This window comes from Homalodisca vitripennis, chromosome 4 (assembly GCF_021130785.1).
Source record: "Homalodisca vitripennis isolate AUS2020 chromosome 4, UT_GWSS_2.1, whole genome shotgun sequence".
Classification (NCBI taxonomy): Eukaryota; Metazoa; Arthropoda; class Insecta; order Hemiptera; family Cicadellidae; genus Homalodisca; species Homalodisca vitripennis.
The window spans coordinates 173,817,631-173,830,026 of NC_060210.1; the positions used below are offsets into that span (position 1 = coordinate 173,817,631).

The window sequence follows — 12,396 nt, forward strand, 5'->3', positions numbered from 1 at the left end:
TAATTTTGTCCACATGTTTGATTCTTCAATTCAAAATATCTTCACTTTCGTCCGTGGGTGTATACTCACGAGTGTTGTTGATATGCGAGCGCAACAGGACTGAAATCTGGACTCATGAGACATACTACTTGTACTCCTTAATTCATAATGCTACTATTCCAATTCCATGAACGAAATTCAACTGGATCATTGTCAAATTAACTTTTTATACATTTAAAAATACAAATATGATAATTTTGTAATAGTCAAATCTTAATTATTTACATGATTAGGTAAGATAATACAAAGTTAATTTTTACTGTAAGACTATGTTATTAGGCATTTTCACACTATACAACAAGTCAACAGTACCGGTACAGCCTCGTCAACAATGTAATGTTATAGAATAGAATAGAAACACTTCTTTATTGAGGTGAAATTAAGACCATTTAACCTCTTAAAAAAAATAAATCTTAATAGTACAAAAAAAGCGTATATAACTAAAATTTACTAACACAATATTCCATTCACTCTTCCATTCAAACAGTCACAATTTAAAGAGTAACCCCGCCGCCTGCCACGATAATCTGGTTCAGGTATCTTCGTCTCAGCTCCGCCACAAACCGAGTGAGTGCGTTCACACCTGTGCTGTGCTAGCAACGTGTCGGGACATACTGTTGACCTGGAGTCCCTAAAATGGCTGTTGCCGTGCAGTCACAGTTCAGTCCTGGCCTCTGTTAAATCAGCAAAGTGATTCGTTAACCAAGATGGAAACAAGGACAAAGGCTGTGCCATTCTTGTGTCATTGCTCCTAGGTCTGTAAGCACCTCCTACTGTAACTGTGCAATAGTCACTGTTCAGTCCTGACCTCAATTAACTCTGCCAAGTGCTTCGTTATGTAAGATGGAAACTAAGGATCAAGGTTGTGCCATTCTTGTGTTGTTAATGTCAGTTGTGTAAGCACCTCCTACTGTAACTGTGCAATAGTCACTGTTCAGTCCTAGGCCTCTGTTAACTCTGCACAGTGCTTCGTTATGCAAGATGGAAGCTAAGGATAAAGACTGTACTGTTCTTGTGCCATTGCTCTGAGGTGTGAAAGAGCCTCTGATGTTGCTCTGCAGTCACAGTTCAGTCCTGACCTCAATTAACTCTGCCAAGTGCTTCGTTATGTAAGATGGAAACTAAGGATCAAGGTTGTGCCATTCTTGTGTTGTTAATGTCAGTTGTGTAAGCACCCCCTGCTGCTGCTGTGTTGTTAATGTCAGTTGTGTAAGCACCTCCTGCTGTTGCTGTGCAGTCACAGTTCAGTCCTGACCTCTATTAACTCTGCCAAGTGCTTCGTTATGTAAGATGGAAACTAAGGATCAAGGTTGTGCCATTCTTGTATTGTTAATGTCAGTTGTGTAAGCATAATGATTTTTGTTGAATTCTGTTATGAAATTGATTCTTACAAGTTGAAATATTTTTTATGGCTTGAGAACATGGTGTTTTCCTATTAAAAATGTCACTTTTCTTCTCATACAATTTATTGTAATTTACTAATCTAGAAATTATTACTAGTTTAGTTGGGATTTGATGTAATTTTTTCCTCCTCTGTCTGTGTACACAGTAAATTACTCTGATCAACTCTGTTGGCAAACAACTGATGGCTTTATTTCCCATATTGTAAATACAGTTTGTTATTATAAAAATTTACTTATAATGTATTATTTAGTGGTTATATAATTTCTGAATAGAATGATGTATCAACTGTTACAGGGACTTGTTTATTGGTATCTCAGTTTGTTTATATCCTATTCCCAAAATGAGAAAATTATTAAGTGTTACAAAGTAAAATATTTATAACTATATTAGCATTATTATATAACTGTAATTAGCATAATATTAAAAAGATATTTTTGATTTGTTACTGTACACACACATTAGTTTTTTACATTTTTCTACAACACGCCCAACATTTTACACTTAAGAGAAAGAAATTGCATGTAAATTACAAATTTCCACTATGTGGAGTGAGTGAAAATATTACATTTGATGAGTAGTAGTCTTTGTTGAACCATGTTTAGATTCTATTGGCACTTATATAATAAAGCTAAGTCATCCCTACTGGAGTATTTTTAGTTTATTTTAATTTATTTTGAGAAGTGTACGTGGATAGAACTGATAGAATCTCTACCTATCTACAGCACTTACAAACAGTACGATTTATTATTTGATTTGGATTGACATTTAACATGAAACACACTTAACAGACAACAATACGATAATTATTAGCACATCTAGAGGTAAAGGTATCAAAGTAATATTAAAATCTGAGAGGGCTAACCTGTTGAGCTTGATAAGAGCCTTGAGAGTGTTGGGATTGTCCAGGTGAGCAAAACTGTCTACTGACAGCAGGTAGTCACACTCCTTTGTCATGCAATAGTCCCTAAAAAAAAAACCAATTAAGTATTACTCTACATTACCTATACTGTCGATCTATAAAACTAGCAGACTGTTCAATCTAGCAATAGTTCAGGAAATTGTAAAGTAAAGCCGCTTCTGATGATTAAACACGAGTATTTTAATAACTACAACTCAATTGGTATCCACCACTTATTACCTAATTTAACCAAAATTTATTTGAATTGACTGTAAAATACAGTGTACATTATTAAGATAGTTTAGACAGTCAAATACAAATCTCGAATTTCCTCTAATAAATGATGACCGAGTAATCGTGTCCTTGCAGGCAACCCAATCTCCCTTGTCATAAAGGTGGTTTAACAGTAATCTTGAAGTTTTTGGTCCTTCATTTTCAGTGTTAGAGGTAACTCCTTAGTCATACTTTTGCATATTTAAGAAACTTACTTTGAAATTTTAACTTGACCTTTAAGATGGCTATGTTAACTTAACACAGCAAACATTCTGGCATCTGCTTCCTTAATTTCATCTTCTGCTTTGATCATCTTGATTCCGAGGTATTGTTCAAATGCATTGATATTGTCTCTAAGTTGTTCAACATCTTTGTTATGGTGCACCACCTGCAACATGTTTATCCATCTTCATTACAGCACAGTACACCATCTGACTGGTCCATAATACCAACTGAACTCAATAACATAACACATTTTAGTAAAACTCAGTAAAAAAACTATAATAATAATAATAATAACTCAGTAAAAAAACTATAATAATAATAATAATATATTTATTATTTTTATTCAACAAAAGTAGCACTGATAATATCACTAATCCAACAATTCTTTTAAAAAAAAAATTACTAGTTTAAAAGTTATTTCATAAAAAGACAAAAATTGAAAGTACGTCAAGAATTAAGGAATGCTTGTTGTATGTACCAAAAGAGTAAAGTAATATTTACAGTCGACATCATCACATGCTACCACTAATTCAGTTATTATTTGGCCAAACACAGCCAAAGCCGAAGAATGTTTTATAAATTCCAAAACACCAATGAATTTTTATTGATAAAATCATACTTTTGAAGTTCAACTATTTGGAAAGAAAGAGATTGTCTGGAGGTGGTCTCAGAAGGGTCCATCACCAAGACTTGTCAGCGGAGCACATTTGGTTGGATTGTCCTGCCATCGCAGAGACTCGGAAAAGATACTTGGGAGCATATCTCATCAGCCCCAAGGACATTAGAGAACAGGAGCCCTTAAATCTGATTGGTTTTTGCAAAAGCCTCGGTCTTTGAGGGCACAAATTAAAGTAAGGGAGGCGCAAAGGTCCTTTTAGGACCAAGTGCGGAGACAAACTGTCCTCTTCCCTCAGGAAGGAAAAAAAAAGACTTGTCAGCAAAGAGAGGTCAGATACTTTTTGGACAAACTTGTACTCAAGATTGCATACATAAAACAATAGTACAATCACGTACATATCATATTATGTGTTAGAGAAGCAGTTCTCATAAAAAAATAGGTTGTCAATGGAAAACGATTATGAAGGTTGAGCTATATTTTAATCCAATTCTAAGTTATTTTATGTTTACCTGCTTTTTTAATTGCATCAAGAACACTGCTTATACACTGTGATATCCTGTGTTTTTGGACCATAAGTTACTGCACAATCCTTGTCGGTGTTGCCCAACTATTTTTAAAACAAGTTCAAAATAAATTTCAAAATCTGACATTAAGAAGGACATACTTACAGAGTTAGCAATGAAGAAGTATATTTTGTTCTTAGGGTAATCAAGTTGGAGGAGCTTATCAAATGCTTCTCTGATGAATGGTGTTGGCACAGCCACATGAACAGCAATCACAACGGTTGGGTAATCTGCTTCAGAAATCTATGACATCAAAGTGAACACTATAAATTAATGACCTATTCAGTGCCTTAACTTCTGAGTTTGCTAAATTAATCTAATCTAGAATAAAATTTTCTAAAGGTGGAAAGGGAAGCGATAAGTTGAAAAAATATACCATAAAGGAACCAGTTAAATATACAAATCGCTACAAAACTTTTAACATTATCTTTACTTACTTTCTGTATCTCAATATTGTTTTCTTTGCAGCCAATGCAACCTTCCGCGGCTGTCCAGTATTCGGCCAGATAATTGGCCAATGTGTTGAGTTCCAATTTAGAGATGCCATTGCCATGAAATACCAGAGGCTTTGTGCCATATACTACATTCAACAGAGTTCCTTGCACAATGTCCACATCATCTGCAACACAAAGCAGGAATACCTGTTGTATCATTCATAGGTAAGAGTTTAGAGATGCCATTGCCATGAAACACCAGAGGCTTTATGCCATACACCACATTCAGCAGAGTTCCTTGCACAATGTCCACATCATCTGCAACACAAAGCAGTAATACCTATTGTATTATTCATATGTAAGACTTTAGAGATGCCAATGCCATGAAATACCAGAGGCTTTATGCCATACATCACATTCAGCAGAGTTCCTTGCACAATGTCCACATCATCTGCAACACAAAGCAGGAATACCTGTTGTATTATTCATATGTAAGACTTTAGAGATGCCACTGCCATGAAATACCAGAGGCTTTATGACATTCAGCAGAGTTCCTAGCACAATGTCCACATCATCTGCAACACAAAGCAGGAATACCTAGTATTATTCATATGTAAGACTTTAGAGATGCCACTGCCATGCAGAGGCTTTATGCCATACACCACATTCAGCAGAGTTCCTTGCACAATGTCCACATCATCTGCAACACAAAGCAGGAATACCTATTGTATTATTCATAGTAAGAATATAGAAAATCCACCTCTCCAGACCAAAAAGTACACAACTTCAAATCACCTACATCCACATTTTACAGATTTGTGAATGTTTCAATGAATCAAAATTTACAACATACTTGAATATTAGTAGCAACAATAATTAATAGCTAGTTTATAAAATTTTCATAAAGATTACGACAATTTACTTCTTACGAAGTAAGAAACATTTGCTAACTCCCCTAAAATCCCAAACCACAGCAAATGCGTGTTTACTTGTGAGTTGATGTTGTTTTAGCCTGAAAAATTTAGTTCCTTTCAATTTTAGTTATATTTCAAAAGTGGTAGCTACAATATAAAATCCAGTAATTGTGAAATATGTAGTATTATTTGAATTTATGAATATTTGCTTCTTGAATATGTAGTGTAATATACTACTACTATACACTTTAAATAAATGGTTAAACTTAATTTGTATTCTGATGATTATAGCTAGAAATAATAAATAACTCAGTATGATACAAATGTGAACTTTAAGGATGATAAATGATGAAAAAAAAAATGGGTACCGTTTAGGGTATCTTAAATTAAAATCACGGGACATTAATTGCGATATAAAAGATAGGAATAACATTACAGGACTAATGTCTTGTTAATTAAATGTTTAATACGGTTAGTTATTAAATAACCTAATCCTATAGCCTATTGACAGATGATACGAATAAATGACAACTAACTATGTACAGTACTTATATCTAGGCTATTCTTACGATCTAGAAAATTGTCTCAAATCAAAGATTATTAATATTTCATTAAGCCACTACGTTGGACGCCAATTTTGTAATATACTACTACTAATACACTTTAAATAAATGGTTAAACTTAATTTGTATTCTGATGATTATAGCTAGAAATAATAAATAACTCAGTATGATACAAATGTGAACTTTAATGATGATAAATTGACATACAGGTTTGAATTTTGAAACAAGATGGAGGATACATTAATGGTAAAGTTTTTTAAATACAGTTCTCAAAATTTTAGGGCAGGGTGGTCGTGCTAGCTTAATGAAATAGAAATATTAGGTATTGATTTTAATAAAATATATATTGTAATTTGAAAAATAATTTTGTTAAATTTTTATTATATTAATTTTGAATTGTTAGCCAAATCGAATGTTCCTGGGTTTTATGTTTTTCCAATGGATCACTGTTAAATTTAAAAGGAATTTTCTCACCCAATGTCTGTCTTCTGCTTCTCTGTACTTCAGTGATAATATGAATTTAATAAATTAATCTTTCTTTTGAACCAAATACTGCTGAATAAAATGTAACCAGTTTCTTTCTTTAAAATAATAATCTTGCTTCACTTCTTCTATATTTGCCTCTCCTCTCAACTTTTAAAACTCTGCTCTCTTCACTCAACAATCATCCCTGCACACTGTATCACTGACTTTTGTTTACTTTATAACTTTTGAGTTTTCTATGTAATAAGGTGAATTTTGATATATTTAATTTTGTATTTTATTATTCTTTGTATTACAATTTGAGACAATTTATAAATAATTATTCCTTAATTATTTAATTATTATTACTAATAAATTTCTAAATTAAATTAAGTATTGAAATGAATGTGAGATGGGTGTATGAAATGAGTCATTACACTAGTTAAGAATAATCTCCATTGACGTTTGATGCACATGTTGATGCAACTTCCATACGAATTGAAACTAGAATGTTAATAACACCAATCTAGATTAGGGCATTTAATGTAAAGAGAAAAAACTATTAAATCTGGCAGCACACTTATCTACAATACTAAGAAACCTAGAGGAAAATTTGTGTTTCAGAGCTTCATCACTTTATGTGATTTGTTCCCTCATCAAAAACCCTTTTTGTAACAATTTTGTTAACAGATGAAAGTCTTTAGACCTTGGTTGGAATAGTATTGTTAATGGTCATTTGTTTGACCATCTTCATTATGCGTGTTCTAACTTGTTTATACAGCATTATACATAATCTTTTAACAGAAGGCTCTTTCAGTGCGTTATCATAGTAAACACATTTCAGTTGACAGTTAAAATGTATTTAGTTCCTTCCAGTGTGACAGGAAATTCTAGTTGAGTAAGGATGGGGAATTAAGGCCACACATAGTATAGTGGTATAGATAGTACTATCTGAGTCATGACACCTTTGAAGAAGGCGAGACTTCTCTGTTTCAACCTCAACCTCTACCACTCTCAGTGGGCAGGTGAGAATGTACTCTCACATTTACACTTGCAAAAACTCTTAAACACTAAGTGAGACCCACTTACTCCAACAATCATCTTCCGCACTAAAATTGATGTATTGATAAAATTATTTCCTTTCTTTAACATCTAGAAATTTGCAGTTACTGATGTGCTGCTCCTGGACATATATATTTGGATATCCACATGTTTGTGACAACATTGTACTTTACGGTATCCAGTGTACTGTCTACTAACAGGTACAAAACAGCCAAAAGTGAACACTCCTGAGGCAACATCAACGTAGGAAAGTAAACTTTTTCATCTTTCTATTTTGTACACAGAATTATAACAGCCTAAACCAATTGTTTCAGCTGAATTACTTGCAAATGCTATAAAATTGTACTGTCTATTGACACATAAGAGGGTGGTCTGAAAAGTTTCCAACCTAACAAATAAATATAAAAGACATTTTTTTCCAAATTAAAAGATTTTTCCAATGAAGTCTCCTTGTAACTCTACACATTTTTCCTAGTGATGCTCCCATCTCTGTAGCCTGTCCAAATGGCATTCTTATTTGTAAAATAATTATTTACAAAGGTGATTGCCTCTTTAATGAAAATCTTTGTCCTCAGAGCACAATTTTTTGATGAGGGAACAAAAAGAAGTCATTTGCGGCTAGATCTGGTGAGTAAGGCGGATCGTCAAGCAGTTCAAACCATAATTAGTGAATTTTCAATGTGGCAGCAGCCGGTCAGGTGTGTAACGGTGTGTTAGCTGGATGAAACAGGATTTTCTTTTTCTGCAAATGCGGCAGTTTTTTTCCCCGCAAGTTCTGCCTTCAACTTGTCAAGTAATGATGCATAGTATGCTCCTGTAATGGCTTTTACTTTTTAAAGATAATCAATTAAAATAACTCCATTACTATACAAAAAAACAGTTGCTATCACTTGACCAACCGAAAAACAATTTTTACTTACTTTTTTTGGAGCCCGGTTTTCCCTTTGCAGTCCAATGTTTAGACTGTATTTTTGTTTTGGACAGATGGAAAAAGGTGTATCCAAGATTCATCTACAGTAATTAATCGGTTGCAAAACTCGGATTTATTTCACCTTAAATGCGCCAAAAGAGCATTGGAAATGTTCATTCGAACACGTTCTTGGTTAATGTGAGCAAACGCTGCACCCAACGCGCGGGCAGCTTTCCCATGCCTAAATGTTGATTTAATATGAGACAAACATGTTTTTTTTGACATGTTCATAACCTCTCCTACTTCTCTCGGCGGTCATCTAGCATCATTTGGTGAAGTTTGGTGATGTTTTCGTTGGTAGTTGCAGTTTTTGGATGTCCCAAATGTTTATCGTCTCCCAAGCTCTTACAGCCACGTTTAAATTCAGCAGCCCAAAATTTCACTGTGGTAAATGATGATACAGAGTCCCCATACACAGAATCCAACTCATTTTTGATTTGCAAAGGCATATATTTAATGACAGCTCGATACTTGATTTTGTGCATTTTCACAAAAAAAATAACATCAACTCACTTAAATGACTGTTACATAAAAACTGCGCGTCCAAAATGGCTGAAACTTTTGTGAGTAACTGAACATACAACGAAATTCACTAGCTTTTATTTACAAGTGCTGCCATGTTTACGTTGAGGTCAGAAACTTTTCAGACCAACCTTAACATAAAATAATTCACATTTTTTTAAAGAAAAAATTTATGGTTAAAAAGGTACTTTTTGAATAGATATGTTTATATTTTTGAAAGTAATATCTACAACACACTCTTAATTTATACAAGGGATGACAATCATTTTTGAACATTTACATAGATAGGCATGTACAATTACAATATTAATAGTAAAAGTGATGTAATACTGAAAAGTCAGTTATTATTTATTACTTTGTTGAGTTCATATTATTATTAGTTCACACTAACCTGTTGTTACAGCTTTATGCAAAACTTATTATTATTATGTTGAAAATGGAGCTTGTATTGGCTACTATTAACTTAATTACAGTTAAGTTAATTTTAACCCTTATAACGTCACAGACGCCGTATGGCGCATAGACAAACTATCTCCAAACGGCAAAGACGCGGTACGGCGCATCGACACAAAACTGCGTCTATAGCAAATTTAAGTTCCTTTTAAATCCGATCGTATGCGTCAACCATGTGTGTGGGTTATTGACCTATGTCAAGCGTCAAAATATAGCTGTCGCGTTACATTGTTTGAAGCAATAGACGCGGTGTTTAGACACTCTCCCCGCCACACGGCACAGACGCCGTACAGCGCGCGCGCTTTTGTTTGCAGTTTGGCTTCATGTAGTGCGTGTCTAACCATCGCTGAGTCGGTTTCCTTCGTCGTGTTTTCTGTTTATATGGTTTTTTATTTATTTTTAATTTTATTATATATAATTTATTTTAATTATATTTATATAATTGTCTGGTAATGTTTATAGTTTAGCTAATAAAATTTTGTGAGCCTTTTATTTTGACTTTATTTATATCTACAATTTAATGTCCCATAAATATATGTACGTACAAGATAATTTTAAAATTTTCACTTTTTTATACTTACCATAATTATAGAAAGTAAAAATAAAAATGAACTTTACACATTAAAAATTTTTTTTTTAATATTGTGCTGTTTGCTGGAAGTCGTGAAAAGATATACTGACGTTATAAGGGTTAAGTATTAGTTTTGTGTGTTTTAAATGTAATAATTAAGTTATTATAATTACTTTACCTGAAAAAAAAAAACACTTAAAACAAATATTTTTAACAAAACATGGATTTTACAACAATATTTTCTATAAAATAGCACATTTGTAAGTCCTAAATAACAGCGGACTAGATGATCAATCTTCACACTTTTCGATTGATGTACTGATTTGATGGAATTTATCTGGGTCTCACTAGGGGTTAGATTTTTAATATTGTTCATTTGTTTATTTTATTCCACTAAATAATGTTAGCAATTAATTTATTTTAACATTTGTATGTAATTATGCTGATGAATTAATGTTCATAATGATGGCAAATTCATTACAGTATGCACTTTTTACTATGTTTTTTGGTTGCTGAAATAGGTCTGGGTTTGGCTGCTAAAGTGACTATCATTAATCAAATAATAATATCAAACAGAATTTTGATACTAGATACATTTACAATGAAAATGAAATAACAGAATAATGGAAAATCAGGTTAGACAGTAAAAGATGGAGGTGGGAGTCTTAGCAGAATTTAAGAGAATGGAAAGGGGTAAACTATGAGTAGTATGCTTTGTTTTATGTAGGAGGACCACCTGCTCTTGACAAGAACAAGAATAGGAGAAGAAGGTCGCTGGAACGTCCCAAAAGGTTGGTTAGAGATGTCTTGAGTCACAGGTTTACAGTATAATGTAATTCGAGAATCTGTTCATACACCCACAGAAACGAGTGATAGTAAGTTTTGCTGGAAATCCACACTGGACACGGAACAAAAGAGGACCTGTTTATGTTGCCATAATGATTACTCAAAAAGGGGTTTTTAAAGAAACTTCAATTATAAAGATAGCCTAAGAAAACAACGAGAGTGCAGCAGGCTATACAAAGTATGGTTACATATACTTGGAGCTGACCTGCTTCAGGGGTTGAAAAACAACTGACTGCCAAAGAGTCCGAGACACTGTGTTATTTTTTTATTATCTGCTATACGGGTAGATAAGATTGCTAAGACATACCTTGCTGTCTTTTACTCCAAACACGAACTAAGTTTGAAGTTTCTTTTTAACAATTGAAGGATTGTGAATGAATGGGATTTTCTCAGGACATTTGCCATCTTTCAGTGATACAAGAACATGCCATAGGTGGTTGGTTGGCAAATGCAGACCTATTGTGACCTGTATTCTGTAGTTCAGTTTTAACAATTTAGAGTTAGTGGAGTTGGCACACAACATGGTGGTTGTGAACGCTCTGTTATGATTTGTTTATTTTAACCTAGGTTAAATTCTGTGTTAAGTTAGTTATTCATCTGAAGAAGAGATCAGATTGCGATTTTGAAAAGTAGTGTTACTGATTTTTTTGTATCACTGAACGATGGCAAAAGTCCGGAAGAATCATGTTTCCTTCATGAACTAAGAGCAGCACTTGTCAGGATTGTTTAAAACTACATAATCAAATGAACAACAAACAGTTGTATATTTAAAAACTGTGCATTATATTAAATGTTTGACTCATGTACAGTACCTATGGCTCCATACAGATTTTGGAAGATGGCTGCCTTGTGATCTAGCTTTATATGATGCTTCTCTCTGATGTTTTTGTCAAGGAAAAGCTTTGTGTAGTAGAGCTGATCGTCGTCAGTAGCTTTTAGTTCATGAGATGACAGAAGTTCGTACAGCTCACTGGCGTATCCAATTATACCTAACAGAACCATATAAATTAATATAACACTGAATGAAGAACTCTTAGAGCAACTGAAAATTTTGAAATGCAATGTAAATAATAATAACAACATTGTTTCCTATATAAATATATATTTTGTGCGAGGTTTTTTAAAATAATTTTGTCCAAATGGCAACTCCACAAATAAATATCTGAGCTTTTTTTTCAATTTAATTTTTCCCCCGATCTCACACCATGACGGCTAAAAAGGTGGGAGGTCTACGGTGTCAGCAGTAGTTGATCACACATACTCCTCACTACATTTCTCACTGCTGAGTTCAAGTAGCTAACTACTTGTAGCGGGGAATACAAGTGATAGACTACTGCGCACATCGCTGACCTGCAATGCGTCTGGCTATCATGGCGTGAGATGGAAGGTTGAGAAAATAATGACTCTTGTACATTTGTGAGCTAGGATCCATAAAAATAAGCATGCTAGCATTAAAATGCATGGTTTTATACTATAGTTGACTCATAGCTGTGTGAGTGGCTGTAGAAAAGTAGTATTTTAGTCCCTCTTTCACAATTATATAATAAAATGTTTTACTTGTACTTAGTTTAAAAAAAT

The 12,396-nt window shown here is 33.5% G+C and overlaps 1 protein-coding gene across 1 annotated transcript in view; it reads right to left on the reverse strand.

Moving 5' to 3' along the window:
* Nucleotides 1–12,396, reverse strand: part of LOC124360674 (procollagen-lysine,2-oxoglutarate 5-dioxygenase) — an 82,685-nt gene that overhangs the window by 41,745 nt on the left and 28,544 nt on the right. Inside the window, exons 5-9 of the mRNA XM_046814494.1 lie at nucleotides 11,631–11,807; nucleotides 4,459–4,640; nucleotides 4,127–4,264; nucleotides 2,875–3,002; nucleotides 2,306–2,407 (exon numbers count right to left, since the gene is read on the reverse strand). Of these exons, the coding sequence (XP_046670450.1) occupies nucleotides 2,306–2,407; nucleotides 2,875–3,002; nucleotides 4,127–4,264; nucleotides 4,459–4,640; nucleotides 11,631–11,807 (727 nt within the window). The remainder of the gene's footprint in view (nucleotides 1–2,305; nucleotides 2,408–2,874; nucleotides 3,003–4,126; nucleotides 4,265–4,458; nucleotides 4,641–11,630; nucleotides 11,808–12,396) is intronic.